At 61.6% G+C, this 26,068-nt stretch overlaps 2 protein-coding genes across 13 annotated transcripts; both read left to right on the top strand.

Annotated features, from left to right (window-relative positions):
• Window positions 1-228: 228 nt before the first annotated feature.
• Window positions 229-21,358, top strand: LOC308191793 (kinesin light chain 1-like). Of its 11 annotated transcripts, XM_080584641.1 has the most exons (18): window positions 249-265; window positions 296-328; window positions 1,192-1,339; window positions 9,435-9,701; window positions 9,883-10,113; window positions 10,448-10,526; window positions 10,616-10,841; window positions 11,158-11,245; window positions 11,480-11,581; window positions 11,695-11,868; window positions 11,979-12,078; window positions 12,622-12,674; window positions 13,413-13,480; window positions 13,562-13,670; window positions 14,436-14,585; window positions 20,390-20,514; window positions 20,594-20,651; window positions 20,731-21,358. In XM_080584641.1, the coding sequence occupies exons 4-18, from the start codon at window positions 9,453-9,455 to the stop codon at window positions 20,818-20,820; spliced, it is 1,902 nt and encodes a 633-aa protein (XP_080440767.1). In that variant the 5' UTR covers window positions 249-265; window positions 296-328; window positions 1,192-1,339; window positions 9,435-9,452; the 3' UTR covers window positions 20,821-21,358. The 11 variants fall into 11 exon arrangements, with proteins under 11 accessions (XP_080440766.1, XP_080440760.1, XP_080440768.1 ...); XM_080584640.1 differs by having other exon boundaries at window positions 229-328; XM_080584642.1 differs by having other exon boundaries at window positions 231-328; window positions 14,436-14,558.
• Window positions 21,359-21,440: 82 nt separating this feature from the next.
• Window positions 21,441-25,838, top strand: LOC308191795 (heme-binding protein 1-like). Of its 2 annotated transcripts, none has more exons than XM_080584644.1 (5): window positions 21,441-21,725; window positions 21,802-21,887; window positions 23,020-23,252; window positions 23,985-24,143; window positions 24,329-24,463. In XM_080584644.1, exons 1-4 carry the CDS (start codon window positions 21,554-21,556, stop codon window positions 24,106-24,108), a joined length of 615 nt encoding a protein of 204 aa, XP_080440770.1. In that variant the 5' UTR covers window positions 21,441-21,553; the 3' UTR covers window positions 24,109-24,143; window positions 24,329-24,463. The 2 variants fall into 2 exon arrangements, with proteins under 2 accessions (XP_080440770.1, XP_080440769.1); XM_080584643.1 differs by lacking the exons at window positions 23,020-23,252; window positions 23,985-24,143 and adding exons at window positions 24,586-24,769; window positions 24,913-25,838 and having other exon boundaries at window positions 21,509-21,725; window positions 24,329-24,470.
• The last annotated feature ends 230 nt before the right edge of the window (window positions 25,839-26,068 follow it).

The following is a 26,068-nucleotide window of genomic DNA, read 5'->3' as shown; positions in this document are numbered from 1 at the left end:
GCGAGGGGGCGCGGTCACGGGGAGGGGGCGTGGCCAAGCGGAAGGGGCGTGGCCAAGCGCCAGGTGGGGGCGTGGCTCCGCTCCCGGTGTTGGCGCGAGGGGGCGCGCGGGCGCCGGTGGCGGCTGGCGGCGGCCATGTTGCGTTTAAAGGGGCCGCGCCGCTGAGCGGGGGGGGAGGGGAGGGGAGGGGAGGGGAGAAGCGGGGAGGGGGGGGGCGGATTTGGGCCGGGCCCCGCCCCGTGCCGCCGCCGCCGCCGCCGCCGCCGCCGCCGCCGCCGCCGCCGCCGCAGCAGCCTCGCACCGGTCTCCGCCGCCCTGTGCCGAGCAGGTAGGAGCGGGACGGGGGGGGGGGGTCCGGGGGGGTTTGGGGGGGATTTAGGGCCGGTGGGGCGGGTCTGCGGCACGGGGAGGCGCCAGGCCTGTAGACCCCGGGGCTGCCCTGTCAGCAGGCTGCGGTGGCTTTGCCCTCCGGGGTCAGGCAGGGCGGGCAGGGGGTTGTCCCCACAAAAACGGGGTGTCCCCAAAAAAATAGGGGGCCTCCCCAAAATAGGGGTGTCCTCCCAAGAATAGGGTGCCTCCCCAAAATAGGATGCCCCCCCGAAGCCCCCTTCCCATGCCTCCCGCCCTGCGGCACCCCGACCCCGCTGTCCCCAGGGAGCCCCCCTGGGCAGGTGCGGGCCCCCCAGGCCAGCACGGCCCCGATACGTTTCGGGGTGCTCCGTGGTGCCCCGCCGCACCGCCGAGGCCCTGTGCGAAGCCCCGTTGGCCGCAGGGCCGTGGCGATCGTCCTCGCTCCCAGCCAGGCCTGGTGCCGTAGGGCTGCCGGGGAGCCTGTCCCCGGAGCCAGCCGGGGCATGGAAATAGGGCCTGGGCGGCTGCGGGGGGGAGCCCTGCGGCTCCATGAGCTGGGCTTCGGGGAGGTGTCGGCCATGGGGCGATGCCGCCACGCAGGTAAGGGCGATAACGAACAGGGATGCAAACCCCCCAAGCCATAGGATCAATGTTTGGATGTGCTTCTGGGAGCCCGGAGGGAACGGCATCAGCCCCCCGCCCCGAGCCCTCAGATGGGGGCAGCCCCCCAGCAGCAGCTCGGTGGCAGTCGTGGGGTCGGCGTGCGTGGCGCTGCCAGCGGAGCGGTGGGGCCGTGGTGTTCCTGGAGCCCGGCCGCATCTCCTCCCCTCCCCCCCGCAGTGTGGTTGGCGCTGCTGCTGCTGCTGCTGGAAGCCGAGGGCAGCGCCGTGGGAGCCCCGCGTCGCCGCCACCGCCGCCGTGCCCGCTGCTCCTCCGCGGCACCGCTGGGGCAGGCGGGAGCGCCGGACAAGCCACTGCAGGCATCCAGGTACCGCTCCTCGGCGGAAGATTCCCTTCTGGTGACTGGGACGGGCAGGGCGCCCGGCCGTCCCGTAACAAAGGGCCGCTTTGAACTGCAGTTTCGGGGAGAGCCGGCGGAAAGTTTTCCCCTGGGGGAGCTTGCAGGAAGGCAGGTAGGCGCGGAACCGCGCTGCGGCGACGCCGGGGAGGGATGGAGGGGTTTCGTCTCTGCTTTCCTCGTCCCAAGGATACGCAGCGGGCGTGCCTCCCGCTGCCAGACAAAGCCAGAGGAGCGATGACGGAGGCGGCTCCGAGTGCACAGCCATGGCTCGCAAACTTTGGGAGCCTTGTTTCCGCCCAAACGTTCCTTGTGCAAATAAAACGCTTCCCCGAGCAGAGGTACACCCTGCTGGAGGGGCTGGGGGGGGACGCAATTCCCCGTAAACCTCCGGGAGGGAGAAGGGATGCGGCTAGAAGGCCGTGTCTGGAGGAGGGCTGGGGGATGGTGTTGCCGCAGAGAGCTCTGGCCGGGCAGCCCGGAGATATTTGCACAATGGTGGGAGGCTGCGGCGCGCTTCCAGCCGGCACCGGCTTCCCCCGCACCTTGCCCAGCTCTCCTGCGGCGCTGCTCCCCGCTAGGGTCTCCTCTAGCGCCCTTGGGCTCTGCTCCCCGGGTCACTTTGTCCCGCTTGGGGAGCTGGAAAAAAGCACCTGCCCCCGCTGCGTGCGAGGAGGAGGAGGGCGGTGTGCAGCGAGCACGGGGTCAAAGATCTCGCCAGCCCAGACGCAGGGTAAATAAACACGGCTGCGCTCTGCCGTGACTGGCGGGAGGAGCAGGAAGCTCGCCTCCTCTCCTCGGCTCTTTGGGAGGAATGCCCAGGTAGGAACAACGGCGTTAATCCCAAAAAGGGTCACGGGGGGGGGGGGCACAGGGGACGCGCTGCGAGGCTTTGACCTTGGCGGAGGTGCCGGGTAAAGGCTCGATTTGCTAGGGGAGCCGGAGGTGAAGCCGATCCTGTGCTTATTGTGCGGGTAAAGCTTTGTCTCGGGGAACTCGCCTGCCTTGTTGTGTTTTGAGGCCCGTTTGTTTCTGGAAATAGCCCGCCCGCAGTCAGCTGGTCCCTGCAGCCGCCCCAGGTATGCAGCGGAGGGGGTGCGGGCGCTGCAGGGCCTCCCAGGGCACGCGGAGCAGCTCCGGGGCACTCGCTGGGCCCAGCGGCACCCCGACCGTCCCCGTGCTCCTGCGGCACATCCAGCCCTCGGATTAGGCAGACGCCTGCAGAGGCATCGGCTCCTGGGAATTATTCCGCCTGCTTTCATACCGCTGCGTGCTGTCAGGGCAAGGTAACGGCTCTCGCTCTGCAGCGAGGCTCCCTCCCTCCCTGCCTCCCTCTTTCCCCATCAGATCGGGAAGCCAGGGAGAGATGCTCGGCCTGGCTTCGCTCCAGCTGCTTAGCTCTTGTCTCCGCTAGCCCGGAAACAGGTTTTTAATGGTGCTCCGCTCTCGTCCCAGCCACAGCAGATGCAGAGTGGATTTGGCTGCTGCGGGCATGAGCAAGAGGTTTTTGTTTTCGTTTTTTTTTTTGCTTTTTTATTTAAAAAAAAAACAAACAACAACACCTTATCAGTTGATCTGGAGACGCTAGCGCAAGGGTGGGGGGTGATGAAGACTGCCATTCCTCTGGTCCCAGTGAAAGGTGCGTGTTTTCCAGGCCAGCCGGTGTTGTAAACAGCACGAGGGGCCGTAAGGAGCAATCGGGCTTTCTGCTGTCACAGTCTCTTTCTGCTATCACACGTGTCTCTTCCTATTTCTTTACTTATTTTACCTGCGTTGCCTCCTGTGTCTGTGTTCTGCGATTGCCAAAGAACAAAAGGGGTAAGCCCTTTCTGGTCTTGAAAGGAGCGGCTGATCTGATATAAAGCTGACCACAGCAGCTCCTCTGTCTTCCCCAGAGCAGATGTGCTCTTGACATTGGCTCACGCTTTGGTAACCCAAGAATTGTTTGCTCTGGTCAACCAGAACAAACCCCAGTTTGCCATTTCCAGCCGTGGGCTGGAAAGCAGGAGGAGATGAGAAGCTCCCAGGTCCTTTCTGAACCTGGATCACCGCGGCCACGTCCCTGGAAAGCCGGCTTACCACCACCTCGCCCTAGGCTTCAGGAAGGTTGTGTTGCAGCACGTTTTCTGTTAGAGACTGGGGTGGCGGGGAGCTGAAGCTTCTGGGACAGAGAGGAATGTTTCATGCTTGGGGGAAAGAGCATTCGTGGAGTTTTCCCTTCTTCTTGTGGGAGAACCCTTCCACGTGAGCTGCAAATCTGCTCCCTGAGCCCTAGTTAAACACCCTTGGGGCTCCTGCAGCCTGCGGGTTAGCGCAGGCTTTCCCAACACAGGCCTTCTGGCATCTAGAAGGGCTCCTGGAGCGTCACACTCAGCTAGAGCTGGCATGTGTCAGCTGCTGCTGAAAGAAGCAGTCCTGGCACTGATCCCCGTCCAGGGCGTAGGGCGGGCTGAGCTGTTTCCAGCAGCGCAGTCAACTTGCGCCGAGTTATAAATGACCGTCAAGCCCGGGGAAGCTGGGTGGGTGAAGCCTTTCTGGGCCTGGAGATTGGCTTTAAACCACGCGAGGGGATGCCTGGGTGCTGAGGAGAGGTCCCGTGTTTCGGGCACGAGAGGACAAGGGCGTGAGAGCTTCCTGCCTCCATTCCCAGCTCTGCTGCTGGAGGTGGATTGCACTGGTGGATTCCCAGCTGTGTCCCTGGTGAAAGGACACGTGTGTGCTGCATTCCCTTCCTTCGGGCCCAGGATCAGTGCCTGATGCTGCAGCGCCCGGCCCCTTTGTCCTGAAGTGGTGCCCAGCGAAGGGAAACACGAGGAGGAGTTTATCAAATCGGAATTCAGGTTAGGATTTTATTTTCCTTTTCTTTTTTTTCTCCTGGATGGTCAGACCGGGTTAGGGGTCTGAAGAGCTTGTAGGATCTCTACCTCGGGAGATACTCAACCCTTGACTGGACGCAGCCTTCAAATACCTGATCAGAGGCAGGAGGATGGACCAGAGACCTTCCCAATGACACAAATACCCATCGCAGACCTTTAGTTAGGGAGGAAACTGCAACACAGCAGCCTGTGTAAGGTACACGAGGCCATCTGTGCATCAGTCAGTTTGACTCATGAGGCTCTGCAGTGCAGGAGGGGTCCGGGCTGGAGGCAGGGGCTGGGGGAGAACCGGGGCAGAAGACGGGGCCCGTAGGTGCCCCTTTTTTCCGCAGCAGGGTGGAGAAACTCATAAGCCAGGGTTAAACAATGGCAGGGCCCCACGCGTATCAGAGTTGGGCGGCACCTTTTGGCTTTGGGGTTGCAGCTCAGAAACGTGCTGGGTAGGAGCTCCCCGGGTGCTGGCCCCGGCCTGGTGTCCTGTTTGTGTGCCCTTGGTGGCTCTGAGGGAGCAGGACGTGTCCCAGGCATTGCTGGCACGGCATCCCAGAGCACTGCTCCCGCTCCATGCCTCACACGAGCCTCAGCGGGTGTGTCCTGGCTGCCCGTAGGCTCCTGCAGTCCCTGTTTGTTTCCTGATGCTATGGTATCAAAACGAGGAGGAGGCTTGTGACACCAGCTCTGCGATGGCTGAACCTCAGCACGCTGTTTCACTGCCCTCGTTTTACTTTTTGGTGTCCGAGGCGTCAGGCTGAGGTTTCGTTGTGATGTGGAGGCTCGGCTGTATATCGGTGATCTCACTTTCAGCTTCGTGGAGGTCAACCAGACTTCCAAAAAACCCTTTATTTGGTGGTTTGACAGCAATGAGCTGGCAGAGGTCCAAAAAAAAACCCCAAAACCCTAACAAAGCAACCCCCAAACTCTTCCCTGCTTCCCTCAAGGAGGTCACCCTACCTGCTCTAGGTAACAAAAGCACAAGACTGGGATAACTGCTGTGAAAATAAGCCTCCAGCCCCGTGTTTCCATTTCTGAGATGCTCATCAATATCCGTCTCCCAAACTTACTCCCTCCTTCTCGCTATGAATCAGCCTCATTCTTCTCCCCAGGAAGCTTTTTTTTCCAGAACCCAGTTGTTTTTCCTGCAATTACCGTATCCTTAGATCGCGTTCTCCTACAGAAGAGCTTGCTGCTAAAAGATCTGCGCTCACTGCCGTGCAGGAAGCACTGGCAGGCCATCTGCAGTCTGAAGGAAGCTGCAGTCGCTGCCCTGACAGCACCACTCATGCGAGCTGTGCAGCACCCTGCATCTCACCTGTGCTTGGTCCAGGGACGCGCAGGGAGGCGGTGAAGCGAGCTGAATTTGTTCAGGCACGTGTAGAGGTAACAAAAGACCACCTGAAGTCTGCTTCTGTCGTAGCTGCCCCCTGATTTCCCCGGTGCCAGGTTTGTGGCTCCCTGGAGCCTCCTGGCATTAGGCAGCGTGACTTTGAGGTCCGCTTGGACCCACCATCGTCTGGCATCCTTGTCTCCGTTGTGGGCTTAAGATGCAAGCGCCGAAGCTTCCAGCTCTTTCCTCTTACAGCTCTTGTGTGTGGGAGTGGATTTCAGAGGCAGAAAAAGTGGGCTGACGAAAACTGCTGATGCTCGGTGGTTTCCCGGTGCCGCACCGGATCGCAGGAGGAAGGTTTGTGCCCGGCAGGACGTGGCAGCTGGTGGCTCCCCGGCTGGCTGCAAGTGCTGCAGAGCTCCGTGCAGGCTTCCTCCTGCCCTGCCTTCCCGCAGCGCTCCTCCAAACGGGAGCAGGGGAGGGGAGGAGGGTGTTGTCGGGAAGCCGGGCTGTTCCGGCGGCTCACCGTCAGCAGGGAGGCCGTGCCAAGTAGAGCAGAAACGCGCTGGTGGAGACCTGAGCCGCGGCACCCCCGGAGCTGTGGGGATGGCAGGTGGATAAATGAGGAGCTGGGTGCTCCAGCCTGAACCTCCTCTTTCTGCCCGGATAAAGGACGCTCCATGCCCTTTGCTGAATGTGTGGGAGCAGGAAGAGTGCTTATGCAGCAGCCTCGGCCTGCCTGACCTTGGCATCGGTTGCCATACAGCACGTTGCCTCTCTGGAGGGCTGTGCACCGAGCACAGACCTGCCAGCCCTGGGGAGGGCTGGGAATAAGGCTCTGTAGGGAAGAATCCTCGCTTCGGAGGGACAATGAGCTGTCTTCTGCCAGCGTTCGTGGGTTTTCTTCCCTGCACTAAAGGGAGCAGCGTTTAAGCGACTCCTCTGCAGCCCTCTCTTTGTTTTCTTGGTGGTGTTTGGGAGTGAGCGGCCCGTGTGCTGCTCTTAGGTCTGGCACCCTGCAGCCAGCCCGGGCAATCTGCGCTCCCCCCTTGAATGGGAAGTTGGAGCTGAGCACTAAGGGAGTTGGTGCCTAGCAGAGCTGTGCTTGCCACAGAACCGCAGAAGGGTTTGGGTTGGAAGAGACCTTAAAGACCATTCAGTTCCACCCCCCTGCCATGGGCAGGGACACCTCCCACCAGACCAGGTTGCCCAAAGCCCCACCCAGCCTGGCCTTGAGCACCTCCAGGGATGGGGCATCCACAACTTCTCTGGGCAGCCTGTGCCAGGGCCTCACCACCCTCTGAGAGAAGAATTTCCTCCTAACCTCTCATCTAAGTCTTCCTTCTTCAGTTTAAAGCCATTACCCCTTCTCCTGTCACTACGCCCCCTGACAAAGAGTCCCTCCCCAGCTTTCCTGCAGGCGCCCTTTAGGTTGTTGCAAGGCTGCTGTAAGGTCTCCCCAGAGTCTTCTCCAGGCTGAACAACCCCGGCTCCCTCAGCCTGTCTGTGCAAGAGGTGCTACAGCCCCTTCATCATCCTCATGGCCCTCCTCTGGACTCGTCCTAATACTTCCATGGGGCCCCAGAGCTGAACGCAAGACTCCAGGTGGGGTCTCAGGAGAGCAGAGCAGAGGGGGACAATCCCCTCCCTCTCCCTGCTGGCCACGCTGCTTTTGATGCAGCCCAGGGTATAGTTGGCTTTCTGGGCTGCAAGTGCACATTGCTGGCTCGTGTTGAGCTTTTCATATCAACCTTCTTCAGCCCTGAGGTCCTTCTCCTCAGGGCTGCTCTCACCAAGATCATCTGGTCCGACCACCCCCCTACCACCAATGTCACCCACCAAACCACATCCCTAAGCGCCACGTCCAGCCTTTCCTTGAACCCCCCCAGGGACGGTGACTTCCCTGCAGCTTCCACGGTATCATCCTAGCCGAGAAAGTCAGGGATTGTGCAGAAGTGTTTGTGCAGTCAGTGAGAGGAGAAGAATCACTATCAGTACGTCTGGAGGATCCGAGGGTCAGGAAATGTATGTCGTTCCAGGGTAGGATGAGCCCGATGTCTCCTGGGTCAGGTTGTTTTGTTTAATCTCCCTTCTCAGACAACCTGAAGCCTCTGCAGTTCTGAAAAACGAGTTGAATGTGAGGACTGTGAGATGCTGTAAGCTTTTTCTTCTGGAAGGGCAGAAGAAAGACAGGATGTTGCTGGAGCAGAGATCCTCGTGTTTTAACACGCAGCTCAGCAGTTTCTCAGTTGATGAGTAGCTCTGTGCACAGCGGAATTAATGAGGCTGATTTCCTATGGATCTGGGGCTTGTCAGACTGTTACCAAGCAAGGTGCGAGCTCTGGTGGCTTTTTATCCCGGCTCATAAGATGTTCCTCTCCTCAGTGCGTATGTATTGAGCGTTACAAAGGTGGCAGCAGGAGCTCAGGCCGTCCCAGTGGGGATGTAAGTAATGCTTCTGTGAACACCGTCAGCATTTTCAGCTGGCCCAGCACACAGAGGGCCAGGTGAAGGGCTGCTCATGGGCCACCCCGCTGTGCAAGCCCTGGAGCAGAGCTCTAGGTGTGCTGTATGCCGGGTTCGAGGCTGCTTGTGGGCATCTCCTTGTGTCTCCAAGCGGTACCTGTGCTCCAGAGGACTCCCGCTCCCTGATTTCCCTATTTCTGGGTATGGAGCTGGGTTTTCTTGTGAGCCAAAACTGGTGACGGGGCCATTTTGCCCTTCAGCAGTTGTTACCTGGGCTTCTGTGGAAGCAGGTGTCTGCTGCACCTTGCTAGCAAGCTGTGTGCACCCATTTTGGGGCAGGCAGGTGGAGGTTTGCCTGGTGGAGCAGCGCTAGCATCCTTTGGGCTGCTGCCTGGGTCCCGCCACGGGCTTCCTCGGGAGCTGGGAATCCTTGCACATCTCTTCTTGGATTGTGCTTACCCGCAGAAGGCTGACTGTGGCAGGGTTTCCCTTGTTGCTTTAGCATTCAATCCCTCCCCCTGATGTTTTATCAAGGTGGGAAAGAGCACAGGGGAGTTACGGATCAGGTGGATTCCCTAGGAATGGGCAGCTAAGCAATTTGGCAAGCAGGCTCTGAGTGGCAGCCAGTTCTCAACAGACCTATCCTTTTCTTCCAAGCCATAGTCTGTGCCCTGTATCTTGATCTCGGTGACATTTTTCCTGCCGTTCTTACCATTTGGTCTTCCCAAAAGCAAACTGGAACTGTGTCAGTCAAGGTGAAACCTTTCAGTCTGAAGTGCCAAACGCAGAGGGTGACGGTATGTGGAGCGTGGCAGGCGCCCAGGAGGGGAGGGTGCAGTGGGTGCAGCACGAGGTGGTGCTGGCGCTGGGTGACGAAGCGGACGTGAAGTCAGCATCGTGACTCGGGGGCTAGGTGGGGAAGGACTCGATTCTTGCTCACAAGTAAGAACAGTCTTGAGGAACGTGAACCTTTGCCCTGCTGAGGCTCTCTGCTGCGCTGAGAGTTTGCTGCGCTTCCTGAAGGACGTGCATCACTGGAGCAGAAAGCTTGGAGCTGGCATCCCTCTGCTTTCCCTTCCCTCTCTTCCGCAGTCAGAAGAGGTGTTGGGCTCTGACAGCCTCCTCGCATCAGTGGTTTGCGGGTGGGAGGTGCACACGTTGCAACCACAGCTGCCAAGCACAAGTCTCAGCTCCTAAATGGAAGCTAAATCAGCTCCCCTCGCTGCTGGGAGTGTGGGGGTGCTGGAGGGCAGTGCTGACTTTGGAAGGTGAAGTGGAAGGGCTTAATGTGGGCAGCTGGTTGAACCCTGTCGCTGGCAGATGAAGGAGGCTGTGGCACTTGGGTCTGGCTGCTGAAACAGCACCAAGGCACTCAGATTTTGGTTTTCTCTCTCTGTAGGGCTGCAGGGCCAGGACTATGTCCACCATGGTGTACCCAAGGGAGGAGAAACTGGACAAGCTGAGCCAAGAGGAGATCATTTCCAACACCAAGCTGGTGATGCAGGGCCTGGAGGCGCTCAAGAACGAACACAACTCCATCCTGCACAGCTTGCTGGAGACCATCAAGTGCCTGAAGAAGGATGAAGAAGCCAACCTCGTGCACGAGAAATCCAACCTGCTCCGCAAGTCGGTGGAGATGATTGAACTGGGGCTTGGAGAAGCTCAGGTGAGAGCGGCAAGTGCCCTCCTGTGTGGTTGGTACCTGGGACTGATGGGGGAAGGCAGGCGCGTGGCCATCCCCCGTGAGCTGGAGAGGCAGTGTGGCCCTGGGGGTGGTCCCTGAGCACGCGTGTGAGGGAGATGTGAGGCTGGGGTCTCTCCTGACTCTCACTGTCACTCTTGACAAGGTGATGATGGCGCTGTCCAACCACCTGAACGCGGTGGAGTCGGAGAAGCAGAAGCTGCGCGCTCAGGTACGGAGGCTGTGCCAGGAGAACCAGTGGCTGCGCGACGAGCTGGCCAACACCCAGCAGAAGCTGCAGCGCAGCGAGCAAACCGTGGCTCAGCTGGAGGAGGAGAAGAAGCACCTCGAGTTCATGAACCAGCTGAAGAAGTACGATGAGGATGTCTCACCTTCGGTATGCCCTCGTCCTGTCAAGCAGCAGCCTTTTGCCCTGGGGGGTTGGAGCAGCAGGATTGCCTGGGTGTAACAGCCTTGCCCTGGGTTTTGTCCCTTCCCAGCTACAATGCACAGCAGGGTCTCTGGCAGAGCATGGAGTAGGGTGCCAGGATTTGATGGGGAAATCTGGCTTTACTGGGTTTGTTGTGTGGGAGAAAGATGGCGGCAGAGACACCAGGGAAGTTGATGGTGGTTTTGGGCTGCAGCAGGGAGAAGAGATCCGCAGGTGGCTCAGCCCAGGCTGCTGTCATCTCTTCTGAGAACCAATAGCACTGTGATTCCTGTTTTCTCAGGAGGAGAAGGAGGGCGACTCCACCAAGGACTCCCTGGATGATCTGTTCCCAAATGAGGAGGAAGAACACGGTCCTGGATGTAAGTGCGTGCTTATGCTTGGTTGCTGACTGTATCTGTTCAAACCTGCTCTGCCAACCGTGCCCCTGTGTGTTGTTCTGTGCCTGCAGTGCCCCACCAGCACAGCAGCGCGGTGGCAGCTGCCCAGCAGGGAGGCTATGAGATTCCCGCACGCTTGCGCACCCTCCACAACCTCGTCATCCAGTACGCCTCACAGGGACGCTACGAGGTGGCTGTGCCTCTCTGCAAGCAGGCGCTGGAGGACCTGGAGAAGACATCAGGCCACGATCACCCCGATGTGGCCACCATGCTCAACATCCTGGCGCTAGTGTACAGGTGGGGATAGTGGGGAGGGCACAACTGGGCCAGGAGGGCTTTCTTCCTCCCTTTCACCAGGTCAGCACATTCTGGTGACAAGGAGTTCTCCCAGCTTCCAGGGATTTGCCCTTCAGAAAGGGTTTTTGGCACAGATAAGGGATTTGGACTGCTAAACTTCCTGATAAAACTAGAAACTGGCTAAAGTAGGGAGGAAAGGAGAAATGAATGGGCTGTGGGAGCTGGCCTGTGTGGAGGGGGGACTGCTGTTTGTGGTTCTGCTTGCCGTGGGCTGTGTTGTCCAAACCCTGAATAACTAGTTGGTTTTGCACTGCAGGGATCAGAATAAATACAAAGAGGCAGCACACCTCCTGAACGATGCTCTCTCCATCCGTGAGAAGACCCTGGGCAAAGACCACCCAGCGGTGAGTGTCTCCCTCCTCTCTTGGTCACTTCTCTTGCCCAGGGACAGCAGGGACCCTGTGATGTGTGGGGTGCTGTTTGTATGGTGTGGGGCACCGTTTTGTCATGTCAGTATCTTTCTTCTTCTTGTTCAGTGTGGCCTGGCAGGATCCAGGAGAAGCCAGTTCCTGACATGTAGGCAAGGTTGGTCCCACTGAATTCATCTCTGTTTCACAGAGAAACTTATATCTCTGCAGGTGGCTGCAACTTTGAACAATCTGGCTGTTCTCTATGGCAAGAGAGGAAAGTACAAAGAAGCAGAGCCACTCTGCAAGCGAGCCCTGGAGATCCGTGAGAAGGTACTGGACTCCCGTGACCTCCTTCCGTCCAGCTCTCCCTTAAGGTTTTCTTTTCCGACCTTGCAATTTTTAAATGTTGTCTTTTTGTGGCTTCCCTTCTTCCGTGCACCCAGGTCCTAGGCAAAGACCATCCCGATGTGGCCAAGCAGCTGAACAATCTGGCCCTGCTGTGCCAGAACCAGGGCAAGTATGAGGAGGTGGAGTACTATTACTGCAGGGCCCTGGAGATCTACGAGAGCTGCCTGGGTCCTGACGACCCCAACGTGGCCAAGACCAAGAACAACCTGGTGAGACCCTGGGAGGAGGCCGTGTGGGGGTGGCTGGGAGATAGCTGGGAGAGGTGGGGAGGGTTAACCTGTGTCGTCCAGTGGGATTGGAGCTGTTCTCTTGTTCGCAGGCCTCCTGCTACTTGAAGCAAAGCAAATACAAAGATGCGGAGGTGCTGTATAAGGAGATCCTCACCCGTGCTCACGTGAAGGAGTTTGGCTCTGTGGATGGTTTGTACAGCAGGAATTACTGGGGCTGGGGAAGGCTGAGCAGTTTGGTCCCCTGGCGCTCAGCCGGGGCTTGGCTGATGCTGGTATCCCCTTGGCAGAGGGATGGGGATGCCTTGCAGGGCCCCTGCTTTGGGCACTCCTTGAGACACTGCCCTTCGAGTGTGTGGTGCTGTTGCACGTCCCTCAGAAGGAGACTTGGAGAGCTCTGGCTGTGAGTCTTTGCTAGGCTGGGAAGCAGTTGTGGCTAAAAGGGGAAATAGCAAGCGGCACAGTCATTCCCAGGCATGGCCTGAAGTTTCTCCTGTAAGCCTGACCCAGGTATTCCACCGTGGGAGGACTTGTTCCCTCCTTCCCATGCCCTGCCCTTGCAGTGTCACTTCGCTGGGGCTCTGGGCAGTGCCTGGAAGCCCCGTCACCTCCCTCTGGTGAGCTGCTGGCTTTGGAGACAGCGCTGGGTTGTGCAGGAGCTGGAGCTGCAGTGGAAGTAACAGAGCAAGAGGACGAGGCGGTGAACGGAGCTGTCTTGTGTCCTTCTCCACACAGATGAACACAAGCCGATCTGGATGCACGCGGAGGAGAGAGAGGAGATGAGCAAGGTGAGTCTAAGCTGGGGGTGCAGCCTCTTGACAGCAGCAAGAGCTGAGAGAAAGATTCGTTTTCAAAGCTGCCGGCCAAAGCAGGCCCAACGGAGCCATGCTGGCCGTGTCCTCTTCTCTCCCAGGGCTGTGGAGCAGGCCGGGAAATCCAGCCTTGCAGGACAGATGTGCAGTTGGAGTGAGATTCACTTTGCAGCCTGGGCAAGGACTGAGCCTCTTCCTCCCCTGGGACAGTCGGGCCTGGGCACAGCTGCCCTGGGGGCAATGGCACAGCACGTTCAGCATGATCAGGCAGTGGTGACCACACACCTGGCTTGTTCTGCTGGGGCTGCTACACTCCGCTTTGTGCCATTTACACATCTCCTATTAAAAAAGTATAAAACTGTCTTTGTAAAGCTTCTCTTTTTTTTTTTTTTCTTTTTTCCCCTCGCCCCTCTTTCTCCCTGCTTTTAGTGGCAGCAGGGAGAAGCCAGCTTTCCTTACAGCGGCTCTGGCCTCGAGTCTAGGCTTTTTGTGCCCCCAGAGCATTTCACAGTGGTTTCAGCCACCCTTCTAGGGCTGCCTATATGCAGGCATCAGAGGCATTTTGAATACTGAGTGGTCTTATCCTTGGGGTTGTGCAGGTTCTGACCCAAGGACACCTAAATGTGCCTGGCCTGATCCTGGTGCCCAGCGGGAGAGCACAGGGCGGAGAAAGGCGGTAGGCACGGGGCTAACGGCTGTCTTCTCGCCCTACAGAGCAAGCACAGAGACAGCGCTCCCTACGCCGAGTATGGCGGCTGGTACAAGGCCTGCAAGGTTAGCAGGTAAGAGGGGTTCGTGGGCAGCTCGGGGGGTGGGCGAGGTGGCCCCCAGGGCTCCCGCTCACCCACCATCTGTTCCCGTAGCCCAACTGTGAACACCACCCTGAGGAACCTGGGCGCGCTGTACCGGCGCCAGGGCAAGCTAGAGGCAGCTGAGACCTTGGAGGAGTGTGCAGTTCGCTCTCGGCGGCAGGTAACCCCGGGGGGACCTTCCTCGGGTGGGGGGACTTTGGGGTTCTGGGGCTGGCAGGTCATGGCGTAGCCATGTGTGTGGTGGGGGCTGTCCCGTGCCTTGCAGCCTCCGATGTCCGTGGTTTACATCCCCACAACCCTGGAACAGCTCGGTGGTTGGCGTTGGGGTTGTGCAGGGGTACACACGTGTGTGTATACGTATGTGGGGCTGCACTTGCATGCACATGGATGGGTGGAGCATATGCTGGGGGGATCTGTGTTGTGAAGGAAGCGTGGCTCTTGGAGTGCAGGAATCCTGCAGCTGCATTAGGGCAGCTTACTGGGCTTTGTCAACTACCGAGGAGATCTGCACTCACTGGAATATTTTCCTCCTACTAATTATTTGTCCAGGAAATACAGTAGAGATTTCCTAGAGCGCCTCTCAGCCTAAACTCCTCTCAATTCTCACGCAAAGCGGGAGTTGTAAGCCCCCAGCACAAAGGCTGTGGGAGAGCAGAAACTCTCACGCACCAAAATGTGAAGGACAAAAAGTTTTCAGCTTTGGGGCAGCGAGCCCTTGTCACTCGGGGTGGCTTGTGGCTCGAAAGGGGCTCCCTGAACCTGAAACCCAAACAGATTGCTAAATGTAGGATAGCATTTGGCTCTATCCTCGCGCGGGAGGATTTTGGCTGCGATGGGGCAACGGCTGAGAGGTGGGACGGGCCTGGGCAGAGCAGCACCACCGAAGGGCAAAACCTGGTGCTTCCTTATTCCTTTCTGCTTGCAGGGCATCGACCCAATCAACCAGACGAAGGTGGTGGAGATCCTGAAGGAGGGTGACGGCACAGAGAGACGTCGGAGCCTGGGTGGCGGCGTCAAGTACGAGAATGCCACAGACGGTAGCGAGGAAGTGAGTATGGGCGTGGAATGGAGCGGGGTAAGTACAAGACACCATCAAGAATGGCCTCAGCTGGCTGCTGGAGGGAAGGGACAGCCCGGCTCAGGGCTCTCCCCGTGTGGCCTGTCGTGGCATCCTCGTCTGCCTCCATTTGTCCCCTCGCACACTTCCTCCCCCTCTTTCTTGGCATGAGCCAGCCAGCCCACGAAGGTGCGTGTCTGGGCCTGGCTCCTGGCGTACAGGCCAGATAACCCCCACTGACGGCTCCTGCTCCCGGGGGGCCGCCGGGTCCTGGCAGTGCACAGCATGAGCTGGTCCCGGCCTGCCCTTAATCTCAGCCTTGGCAACCTTATTAACACCTCTCCCCGCTGCGCACCCTTCTCGAGGCCCTGGCTGAGCATCAGCCCCATCTCAGGCCCACGCAGCCTCCGCGAGCAACTTGCCTTTCCGTCCTGCAGCGCGCCACGGGCAACGCCGAGCCCAGGGAGGTGTGTGCGTGCCTGTGTGTGTGCCCGGTGGGTCTGTGGCTGCGTGTCTTCAGGGCAGGGGGATAGCCCGCAGGCAGTGCCTTTGCTGTCCTCTCCCGGCCTCGCGCCACCCGTGGGCTCTGGCTGAGCAGAGGTGGTTAAAGGCAGGTCTTTGCAGGGTGCCTGGCTGAGCTGGCCGGCGGTGGCGAAGGAGGCTGCTGTTAGCTGAGGCTCACGCAGGGTGAGCTGAGCCTGCCGGGCTCGCTCGGAGACTGAGGGGCACTTCGGTCACTAGCGCTGAGTTCGGAGGAAGGTAGGGGTCCAGGTGTGGGACAGGTGGCCTCTGCGAGAAGGCGGGAGAAGTGAGCATGTGTGAACATCAGGGGTGCTTGGCTCGAGGGCTGTTAACGCTTACTGATCTCCTGCAGGCTCTAGCTGAGAGCGTAGCTGGCACCTAGGGTCGGTTGCAGCCTGGCACGACACTGAGCACAAGTCCTCCGCTCCCCCCTCGCGTCTGCTCTCACTAACCCTTCCATCCTCACCCGCATGAGCTGCCTCCCTTCCTCCTTCCTCTCCCCTCTTGCCATGACAGCCCCTCAGCACCCAAGCCTGAAGCCCGCTGGCTCTCTTGATTGTGGATTGTACCCTGGAGGTGGCTGGAGGGGGCCTGGGGAGCAGAGCTTTGAGGGCTCCTCCACACACAAGGCTGCCCTCAGCCTCAGCTCTCGGTGTCAGGACTGAGGAGGGTCCTAGCCCTGGCAAAACACCAAAGGGCCCTCGTGTTCCCTGTTAGCAGAGGGGGACAGTCCCCGTCCCCGTCATCCTTCCCCAGGGGGCCCAGCCAGCTGTAGAGAGAGGTTTTGGGAGCTGGGACGCGGCTGCTGCCGCGTGCTGCTCGGCGCCTTTCCCAGCCAGCAGCACGCACAGCCAGCTCCCTCTGCCCCGCCAGCAGCCCCGCGCTGCGCCCCAGCTGCCCCAAAAAGAAGGCTGAGGCAGCTCCCCCTGCTCCTGTCCGTCACGGGCAGCTGTTCCCTCTGCTGGCCTAGAGACCTCGGTCACGCCGCCCCAGGCGTCTCTGCTGCCACCCCTTGAGCTGCCACCTGCTGCAGGCAGGGCTCCGGGAGCCCCCGGGGTGGCGGCGACCTCTCTGCCCCGCTGCACAGAGCAGCTCGAGAAGCACCCCGAGCCCTGGACCAGCTGCCTGCTGCCCAGGTAAAGGCGTGAGCCCGCTGTTTCGGCCCCGCCAGCCTCTCTCCCCGTCCAGACGCGGCCCGTTGCCACCGCATGCAGCCCGGGCCCTGCCCCAGCAGCTCCCCGGGCTACCTCCAACCTCACGGCCTTGTGAATTGTGTCTCTCTCCTCTCTGTGCACTAGGCTTAAATGCCTCCCGAGACTCCCTCTTTCCCCTCCACCGCAATCACCTGGATGTTTGTGTTGTACCTTCCGACTTTTCCTCCACACCATCCCTCCTTCCTCGGCAAGAGCTCCGCGCCAGCCCCCCAACCCTCCCGGCGCGCGAGGGCACCGCAGCGCCTGCAGAGAGGAGTGCCCAGCCGCACGGGGCCCCGCTCCAGCCCCGTGGCCAGCAAGAGCAGGAAGGATCTATCTGCGTGGAGCTGCCTGCTCCCCCCTGGCCAGGGCGGCGGGCCGCCGTCCCCTTGCGTGCCCCCACCCCAAGCCTGCCCTTGCACACCCCTGGGGACCGCAGGGGACTGTCTTCGCTCCGGGCGTGCCGACTCCACCGTCCTTAGACAGCCTGAGCCCTCCTAGCTTGTTCCCTCCCCCCTCTGCAGAGGCCGGGATGGGGGGCACGAAGATGTAGGGGGGCTGTTTCGGGACACAGAGGCCTGGCCTTGGCAGGCCCGTTGTGTGCCCGCTTGCTTTCTCCCCCCGTAGGCTTAGCTGATGTTAGCGCCCCGTAGCAAACCTGCGCTGGCCGCCGGCGAGCTGGACTCTCCCTGCAGCACAGGGCAGCCCCCGCCGTGCTCTCCTCCTCCCCGCCGTGCTCTGCAGCCCAGGGCCAGCATGGGGGGCTCTCGGCAGGGGCATGGATGTCCCTGCTGTACATCCCAGGTACGGGGTGACGGCCAAGGGCCCTTTGGCTGCTGGCTCCTAACCCGACGCTGTAGCTGAGCTGGCGTGGTGGTGGCAGTAAGAGAAAGCGTCCTGTGGCTCCAGGGTCCCCGCATGTGGCTGCTGAGGGAGGGAGAGGTGAGGGAGAAGCTGTTCTCTGTTCCTTTGGAGGCAGAGGGATGGGTAGGAGGAGAGCAGAGCTGCTCTCCAAGCAGGTACAAGTGGCTGAGGTACAGAATGGGCTCACTGAAGCACAGCAGGGAGAAAGAGGAGGTGCAAGGAAGGGTGTGAGGGAAGGAGGAGCTGGGGCTTGGGGTGTTCCAAGCACGAGGGACAGGTGAGGTGGAGGGAGGTTTCCACAGGAGGAGAAGGCTTTCCTGGGGAGGAGGAAGAGTTCTGAAATGCGGGACCTGGCTTGCAAGGCACGGTCCTTGGGGCTATGACTCACTGTCCTTAGCCACGTGGACGGGAAGACCGTAAACGTCTTACTGCCAGGGAGGCAGTGCTGACCCTGGGCTGGTGTGGGGATGGCTCAGTGCCCCCGGTGCTGCTGGTCCCCGCTGGGAAAAGGCCCTTTTCCCAAGAGCAGCCCACCACTGCCGTGAGCCCCGGGCCCTTGGGTGCACGCCCCCATCCCACCTGCTGTCAGAGGCGAGCCTCCCTGCCCTCCTGCAGGGAGAGAGAGGAGCCTGGGGAGGCTGCAGGCAGCAGGGCAGAGCCTAGAGGCCAGCGCAGGAATCCCCCCCCCCCTTTATTTATTTAGCTAGGTAGTTTCATGCTAGTCACCTGGCAGGCTGCGATAATAAACCTGCTTGTGTCTGTCTGGGCCTGGCTTTCCCGTGGTGGTGGTGCGGAGGCCTCGGGGCACGTGCGTACCGCTCTCCCGGGAGCTTGTGCTTGCTGAAAGGGGGCTTGTCCTCGGGACCACGGGGGCTGGAGGCCAGGGCTGAGCGCCGTAGGGCCGCACCGTCCCTGCCTCTCCCTCCCACTGCTGCCCCGTGCTCCTCGGAGCGTGGGGAGCCCCCAGTTCAGGCCTCAGCACCACCTGGCTCTGCGCTCTGCCGTGTCCCGGACCTGGTGCTGTAACGACTGTACCTCTGATTAAAGGCAGACAGACCAGAACCGCTGCCCTGTGCTTCTTTCCATGCTCCGTAGGGCAGCGTTGCTCAGCCCCGGGGTGGAGGGGGCGAGACGCTGCTGGATCAGGCATGGGTGCTTGGTGTCTGTGTGCGTGCAGGGGGGGCGTGCTGCTGCATGGGAGGCAGGGGGCACCTCACTGAGGGACGCAACGCTGCTATTCACCTCCCCGGTCTCCAACCCGGGGTTGCTTCCAACCCTAGCCCTGCAGCCTCGTGGCGGGGCTGCCGTGGAGCATTTGAGGTTGGGCTTTCCTCAACAGCTGTTTACGTTACCCAGAAAAATACCCCGCTGTGCCCTTCGGTGCTGAGCTTCACGTGCGGCCAAATCCTGCCCGGGTCCTCTGCCTCCATGCAGCAGAGGGACTCGGTGGTGGAGCTGCTGCTTGTTCTCAGCGCTCTCATCCTGGTGGGTGCAGTGAGGTGGGTGCTCTGCAGTAAACCAAGCCCCATCAGCGTTCTGGGTTAAAAATAACGCTGCAGAAGAGGGAGCGGGGAGAGAAAGGAGGCTATTTTTAACCCGGAGTGCAGCAGCACTCGGTTCTGGCATTGGTCTGCAGTCAGCCTGCACCGCTGCAGCTGGGGAAACGTGGCTCCATCCTCCAGCCCCGACCCCAGAGCTTACCTCCCAGTGGGATCCCGCTGCCCCTGCACCACGACCCTGCTCCCCTGCCCCGGCAATGCTCCCTGGCTCGTGTGCCCTGGCAAAAGGAACAGTGCCTGGCGTGGCAGAGCCCTGCCAGCAGCGTGGTGACCCAGTGCTAGCGGTGGCGGGGCTCTCTTGCTTCCTCCCCCCTCTCCCCTCCATCCCCATCTTTGCTAGTGCTGCGTACCGATGGCCGGCTCTTCCCAAAGCTGCCTGGGATGCCCGGCGGAGGAGCTGGATTGCTTTGCCTTGCTAATTCTGACGGTGCTCTCTGCGTTCCTGGTGAGTGGGTGCCTGGCAGCAGCAGCGCGTGGTTCCCAGCTTGGAAGCCCCTCGTGGCGATGAGAAAGCGAAGAGGTTCTCAGTGCGCTTGGCTTACCCGAGAACAGATGGGATCGGTGCTGGGAGAAAGGTTTGCTGGTAGGAGACGTTCTGTTCAGCTGGAGGAGAGAGGCCCGGGGTGGATCAGCTTTGGGTAACCGCGGCAGGGAGGTGTTGGAAAAGCCCTTCCCCAGGGCTGCAGCAGTTCCTGAAAATTTGGGGGTGAGAACAAGGAGACTTAAGGCAGACCCCGGACAGCACTTGGGCTCTCGCTGCTGCCAGCCCAGGCCAGGGCACACTTTGTTCACGTGGAGGGGTTCGAAGGGGCTCCCGCACGTGCTCATGAGGGCTTCTGTGGTTGCCTCACCTCTGTTTTTTCTGCCTCGTTGTGCCAGGGAAAACAGCTCTTGGGGCCGTTGGGATCAGTAGCAAAGAAGACCACAGTTAACAGGTCGTGAGAGCAAAAGCAGCCCCACACCAGCAGCGATGCCGCAGCCTTGAGCAACGGGTGTGCCTGGCCGCGTGGGAGAGCTCGGTGACACAGTGGCACAAGGCGGTGGTGTGCTGGCAGCCGGCACGCGGCCACTGAACGCATCCACGTGGAGCTAAACCACGAGAGGGGCTAGAGTCCATCAAGGGCTGAGAGCACCTGTCTCAGTAGCGGGGACATTTGGGGGCACGAGGGAGGCAACAGACTGGGGAACCAGGTTTAGGGCCAGGTTTGGTCTCTGGAGAAAGCAGGCAGTAAAGGAAGCCCCGTAAAGAGCCACCCCGGAGCAGCCAGACGAGCCCGTCCCAGGGGCGTTCGAGGTGGGCTGAGTCCGTGTGCGAGTGCCGAGTGGTTTTGTCTGACACGAGTGAAGCAGGACCAGCGAGCGGGAGCAGGACAAATGCTGGACGGGCAGGGGGACCACCACCAGCACAGCGAGGAAGGGGGAGAGGGGAGGCTCGTTTCCAGCTGGCAGCAGGCGGGGAAGCGAATGCCCTAACAGCACGTCCTGGCCTGACCGAAGGTGTCCCCAGGCTCGGGGACCCCCGTCGGCGCTTGCTGCTTGCTGCCCCCGGGGACCTCCGCTGAGCTGTAGGAGACGGAGCGGGGCTGGGGGTGCCGGTGGCCCGGTGCAGGTCGGTTCTCAGCGTGCCAGAGCCCCCCCTCAGCACCGCTCAGCCCTGGCCCCTGGCTTGTGTCTCCGTCTCCAGGACGGCAGCGGCACCCTCCAGCGCAGCAGCTCCCTGGGGAAAATCCGCGACGTGATCCGGAGGAGCAGCGAGATGTTGGTCAAGAAGCTGCAGGGCAACGGTCCCCTGGAGCCCAGGAACACCAGGTATGGGCCCGGCGGGCCGCGGTGCCGCCGACGGGGATCGGGCACGAGCTGACCCCTGCTCTCCTCTGCTTCCTCGCAGCATGAAGCGAGCCGCCTCGCTAAACTACCTGCACAAGTCCAGCGACGCCTCCTTCGAGGTGAGGGACGGGGACGGGGCAGGAGAGGGTGCCGGGGGGGGCCGTGGGTGCTGATTCTCATATGTGCTGTGTTTTTCAGGGCACCCAAGGGCTCCGTGCGGAGAGCAGAGGCCTCAGCGCCAGCAGCATGGATCTTTCCTCCCACAGCTCCCTGCTCGCTTCCAACTGACCCCCCCCGCGGGTCCCCCCCCTGCACTCAGCGCCTCGCCACGGCTTTGCAGGGCCGCAGCCGGCCCCCCTCCCCACCTCCACCGCTCCCTTCCCATCACAGTGTGCCCCCCTCGCTCCACCCCGGGGGTCCTGGTGGGCGGGGAGGGGGGCTGCAAGGAGCCCCTAGCTAGTTTGGGGTGGCGGGGGGCACTGGGGACAGCAGGAAGGTTAGGGTGCTGGTGGGGTGGGATGCCCCCCAGCAGGTGGGGTGCCCCCCAGCACCCGGAGCACCGGGATGTCCCCCATCCCCTAGAGCACTGGGGTGCCCCCCGCCACCCGGAGCCCCAGGCTGCCCCCATCCCCCGGGGCGCCCCCATTACCGGGATGCCCCCCGACGACCACCCGGAGCCCCCGGGGGCCCCCCCCCATCCCCGGGGCACCCCTATAAGCCCCCAGCTTGCAGGAGAGGGCTGGGGGCTTAAACTGGGGGCTGGGCGGGGGGCACGGCGCGGCTCCCGAGCTGTACTTTCCGAAATAAAGCCCCCCCCCCCTTCCTTCCGTGGCTGCCGGGGGTGTTTTAGGGGGGGTATTTGGGGAGGGGGCGCGCACCGGGGCGGAGGGCGAGGATGTCGGAGGGGATGACGACGGGGTGGTGACGTCATCATGACGTCAGAAAGGGGCAGTTCTTTTCCGGAGCAGGGTGGAGCTGGAAAGGGGTTGGGGAGGGCTTGGAGGCGGACGGGGGGGGGAAGATGGCGCGGATCAGGCTGGAGGACCTGGACGGGCTGGGCGAGGAGGAGGAGGAGGAGGATGAAGGCGGGGGGGGGGAGGACGAGGAGGAGGAGGGGGACGAGGAGGAGCGGGGCCGGCTGTTCGCGCACTGGGAGGCCGTGGCCAGCACGCACCGGGTGAGCCTGCCCCCAGGTGAGCCCCGGGGGGGGACGGCCGGGATTTGGGGGGGGACACACGCGGGGCACCCCCTGACCCCTTTGCCTTGCAGACATGGCCGGCCCCATCGCCCAGATGAACCGGCACAGCCAGGCGCGGGAGCCCGTGCCCCACGTCGCCCTGTCGCGACACGGCAAGGTGAGAGGACCCCCGACCCGCTTCTGATCCCCCCGATTCCCCCCCCCCCCCCTCCATGCAGCCCCCCAGCCTTGCACCCCGCTGCCTGCCGCGCTCGGGCGCCTCGCCGCCTGGCACGACCCGTGCCAAGCAAGTGTGGGCGCTGCTTGGGGGCTGCACAGGGTCAGGGCGCTTCTGCGGGGGGCGGGGGGCTGCGGCCCGGCTGGCAGCACCGAGGGACCCCGCGTCCCGCCCGGGGGAAGGGGCTGTGCTGCTCTGTGCTGCCATGGCCTCGCTGCCAGCGCCGCGTGCGGCTTGGGGTGCCACGGCGCAACAGGGGCGTAAAGCTGTCAGAAGTGTCCGAAGTATAAAGGGTCTGGAGGGGAAGATGTAGAGGGGTGGCTGAGCCCCTTGGTGTGTTCAGGGCAGGGCAGGCTGAGGGGAGGCCTCATGGCGGCCTGCAGCTCCCTCACGAGGGGAGCGGAGGGGCAGGCGCTGAGCTCTGCTCTCTGGGGACAGCGACAGGACCCGAGGGAACGGCACGGGGCTGGGACAGGGGAGGGTCAGGCTGGGGGTCAGGGAAAGGTTCTGCACCCAGAGGTGCTCGGGCACTGGGACAGGCTCCCCAGGGAAGTCATCACAGCACCAAGCCTGTCATAGCTCAAGAAGCGTTTGGACAACACCCTCAGACACAGCTGGGTCTGATTTTGGGGTCGTCCCATGCAGAGCCAGGAGTTGGACTCGATGATCCACGCAGATCCCTTCCAGCTCGGGATATTCCATGGTTCTGGTTGTCAGACCCGAGCACATGTTATTGTTTGTCACAGCTGCTGATCCAAACCTGGCAGCTGCTGCTTGAAGACTCCCGTTCTTGCTAAGTTGCACACCTCCTCTAATCTCTTGCACAAAAAGGTGCTTTGAGAAATAACTGTGAAGAAGCGCTCGTCAGACTGGTTCTTGTGTCTCTGCAGGCTTGGTTAGGCTTGCTCCCAACCAGACGTCTGTCAGTTGTCCTCTATACGAGGAGGGCTTAACCAGTTTCTTCTGGGCTGAGGTCCAGTACAGCTGCCTGTGAGACACGTCTCAGCACGCGGGGGCACAGCCCTGAACCAGGGCTTCACCGCACTCCTTTCCCTGCTCTTCTGCATCCCAGTGGCTTAGTTTGGGCTCCTCTGTACCTGCACCGATCCCAAGCAGGAGCGGTCCCTGGGACTCCGTGGGACCTGAAGATCTTCTGTTGCTGTTGGTGCCTCCTTTGTGCCTGAGGAGGATTCTTGGAGTTCGACTCCGGGGCTGGGTGAGGAGATGGGAGCCGCCTCGTGGCATCAGTGCTGAGGGGACTCAGGAGCTTGGGCCCTTGTGGATGCGTTCCCCAGGCTCAGGCAGGTGGGTGGTGTGTGGTTGCTCCTCCTGAGCCTCGTGTCATCCTCTTGGAGGTGCATGAATTCCTGTACCACCTGCAGAGCCTTCCTGGCCTCAGTACTGAGACAAAATCCCCGACCCAGTGGATGTGAAGCATCGTCACTCTTTCTCTTGCCCAAGTCTCACCTTCTAGAGGGGTGCTTGGTCAACGTACGGGTCAGGCTGCAGGGCTCCAGACACCGTGCCTTGCTGAACTGAAAGGTTTGTTCTCACATGCTGTCAGAGATGAGAACTGCAAACAGTCTAGAGGGACTGTCTGGTGGGTTCCCTTGTCTGGTAAATGCTGTTGCTCTGCTGGGCTTGGTGGATCAGGCATGGCCCCATCTGAGGGTGACTCCTGTGCACCCTTTCTTTTTTGGGCTTGTCCAGAAGACCGAGTGTCTGTCGTGGAAATAGAGGTTCTGACCCTTACCACAAAGCTGTCCCCTTTGCACGACCCGTGCTCGTGTCTCTTCTTCCCAATTTCACTTCTTGGTTTGGGAGAAGGATCCAAGAGGAGTTTTGTCCAACCTTCGCAGCTCTTCTTTGTGCTAGAGCTCTGCCGCCAGGCCTTCCTTTCTCCTGCGCAGGAGGTTTTTTGCCTGTTACCCCACAATGTACATAGTGCTCAAGGGAATGGGCGCTGCTGCCCGAGGGTCCAGTCGAGCTTAGTGGAGGCCTTTGGGTGCCTGGAATCAGGACCATCCTTGTGTGTAGGCAGGACAGTGACCGGAGAGCAGCAGAAAGCCCTGTGCTCCCTGCTGAGGATGTGCTGCATTCCGTGTGCATGCCAGGAGCCTCCCCGCACCCTGCCCCGTGTCTGTGCTGTTCCTTTCGCTGACTTCTGCCCAGCGGCGCTGCGTGTCCTTGCCTGAGGTGTGTGCACCATGCCAGCTCCCCTCGCCTTCTCCGTCCCCCCCTGCCAGTTGCTGGCATGCAGGGAGTCCCGTCTCGGCAGGATCCCTTCTCCCCGCTTCTCGCCTGCCGTCGTGGCGTTGGCTTTGCCACCCAAGTGCCAGCGCCCTAAACTCTGACCGGCTTTGTCCTGTGGCCTGTTGCAGTGTGAGGAAGCGGCCTACGAGGAGCGGCACTACCCAGCTGGGAAGTGGGCGTGTGTCACCAAGGGGGAACCCCTGTATGAGCAGAGCATCTCCCTGAGCTTCATGAAGCTCATGCGCTACATCTGCAAGGAGAACTCTGTAGGTGTGTGCAGGCAGGGGCTGTTGGGGGCTGGCAGGCTGCGCAGAGGGAGGGCCCTGCCTCATTTCGGCCCTCGCCTCTCACCGTGCCTGCTGGCTGCCTTCCTGCCTCCTTCCAGGTCGCTACTTGGGCATGACGGTCCCGGTGCTCAACGAAATCCACCTGAACAAGGAGGGGACCGAGCTGGAGCGCGAGGTCCTAACCGCCTATTACCTCCCGGGACAGTTCCAGCAAAACCCCCCCATCCCCATGGACCCCGAAATCCACATCACCGAGAGGGCGCCGCTCCGGGTTATAACCAGGTGACCCCAGCGCCGGCCGCGCTCCCTGGGCTCGCCGCGGGGCTGCTGCGACGCCCCGGTGGGCAGAGGGATGGGAGCCCGTGGCCGGGGCGAAGTGCGGCAGCTGGCGGCTCTGTTTGCTGATGTTGTTCTCTTTCCTGTAGGGTTTTCTACGGGATAACCACCGAGGAGACGATTCTGCGGGAGATCGGTCTCTTCTGGGAGCTCTTGGGCTCCACAGACGCCGTGCTCCGGGAAACCTACATCGTGGCCGTTTACCAGAACCCCAGCGTCCCTCAGCGCCGCAATGAGATCTGGTTCATCCGACGGGCAGAGTGAACCCTGCAGCCGGCGTACGTGGCGGTCCTGACCCCAAGGAGACGAACGCACGTCCTTGCCCGCCGCCCACCCGCGGAATGACGGACCGGGAGACTGCGGGCTGGCTTTGCGCCCTTGCCAGGGGGAAGCCTGCCTGCTCTGTGCTTCCCCTGCCCCTGCCGGGCCCAGCTGAGGCCGGGGCTGGCACCGGGGAGAGCCTCTGCAGGAGGCCGCTGGTGGGAAGCATGCGGCGGTGCCCACGTAACCGTGAGGGCTCGTGCAGCGTGCTGGCGCGACCTGGGCTGCTCTCGGCCCTGAGCCGGGGCTGTAGAGCTGAACCAGGCGGGCCGGTTGGCAGTCACGAGCCGGGGGTGTCCAGAGGGCGAGTGTGTGTACAAGGAGCGAGGCCCTGGACTCCGGTCAGCCTCCTGCAGGAGCGGCTGCGCTGAACAGAGCCGCTGAAGTGCTGCTACGGGGACAGAGGGACTCGAAGGGGGGAAAGGGCTGGCTGCCAGCACGATGTGGATGCCAAACGTTTCCCACCGGGTGGCTTTGTAGCCTGCTGGGTGCCTCCCCGGCTGTCACCCGCTGTCCCTCAGCTGGGACCGGGGCACTGGCAGCCGCCAGCGGTGGGTGCTGGAGCCGAGACGGACGGGTCCCGCCTCGCGTCGCGCTCCCACCAGCAAGCTCCGCGCCCCCAAATACTGCCGTGCTCTCCCGGGGGGAGGCCGGCAGCGCCGAACAAACAGCAAATAAACCCAGCTCAAACGCTGCGGCTGCGGGTCACTGGTGGCGGGGACGTGGCGTGCCTGGGTGGCCTCCTGCCACCGCCTCCACCGGGCCGGCCGCTCTCATCGCCGGCCCTGAGCGGGGCAGGTGGTGGGGAGAGGGAGGCTGCGGAGTCGCCCCCGGCTTCCCCTGAGGCCTGTGTGGTCCCGACCACAACCAGAGCCGCTCCCGGTGACAGGAAGCCGCGGTTCCGCTCTGAGGGCGGCTGGGCTG

This window comes from Anser brachyrhynchus, assembly GCF_964034855.1.
Source record: "Anser brachyrhynchus genome assembly, chromosome: 3".
Lineage (NCBI taxonomy): Eukaryota > Metazoa > Chordata > Aves > Anseriformes > Anatidae > Anser > Anser brachyrhynchus.
This window is presented reverse-complemented; position numbering and strand designations above follow the sequence as displayed.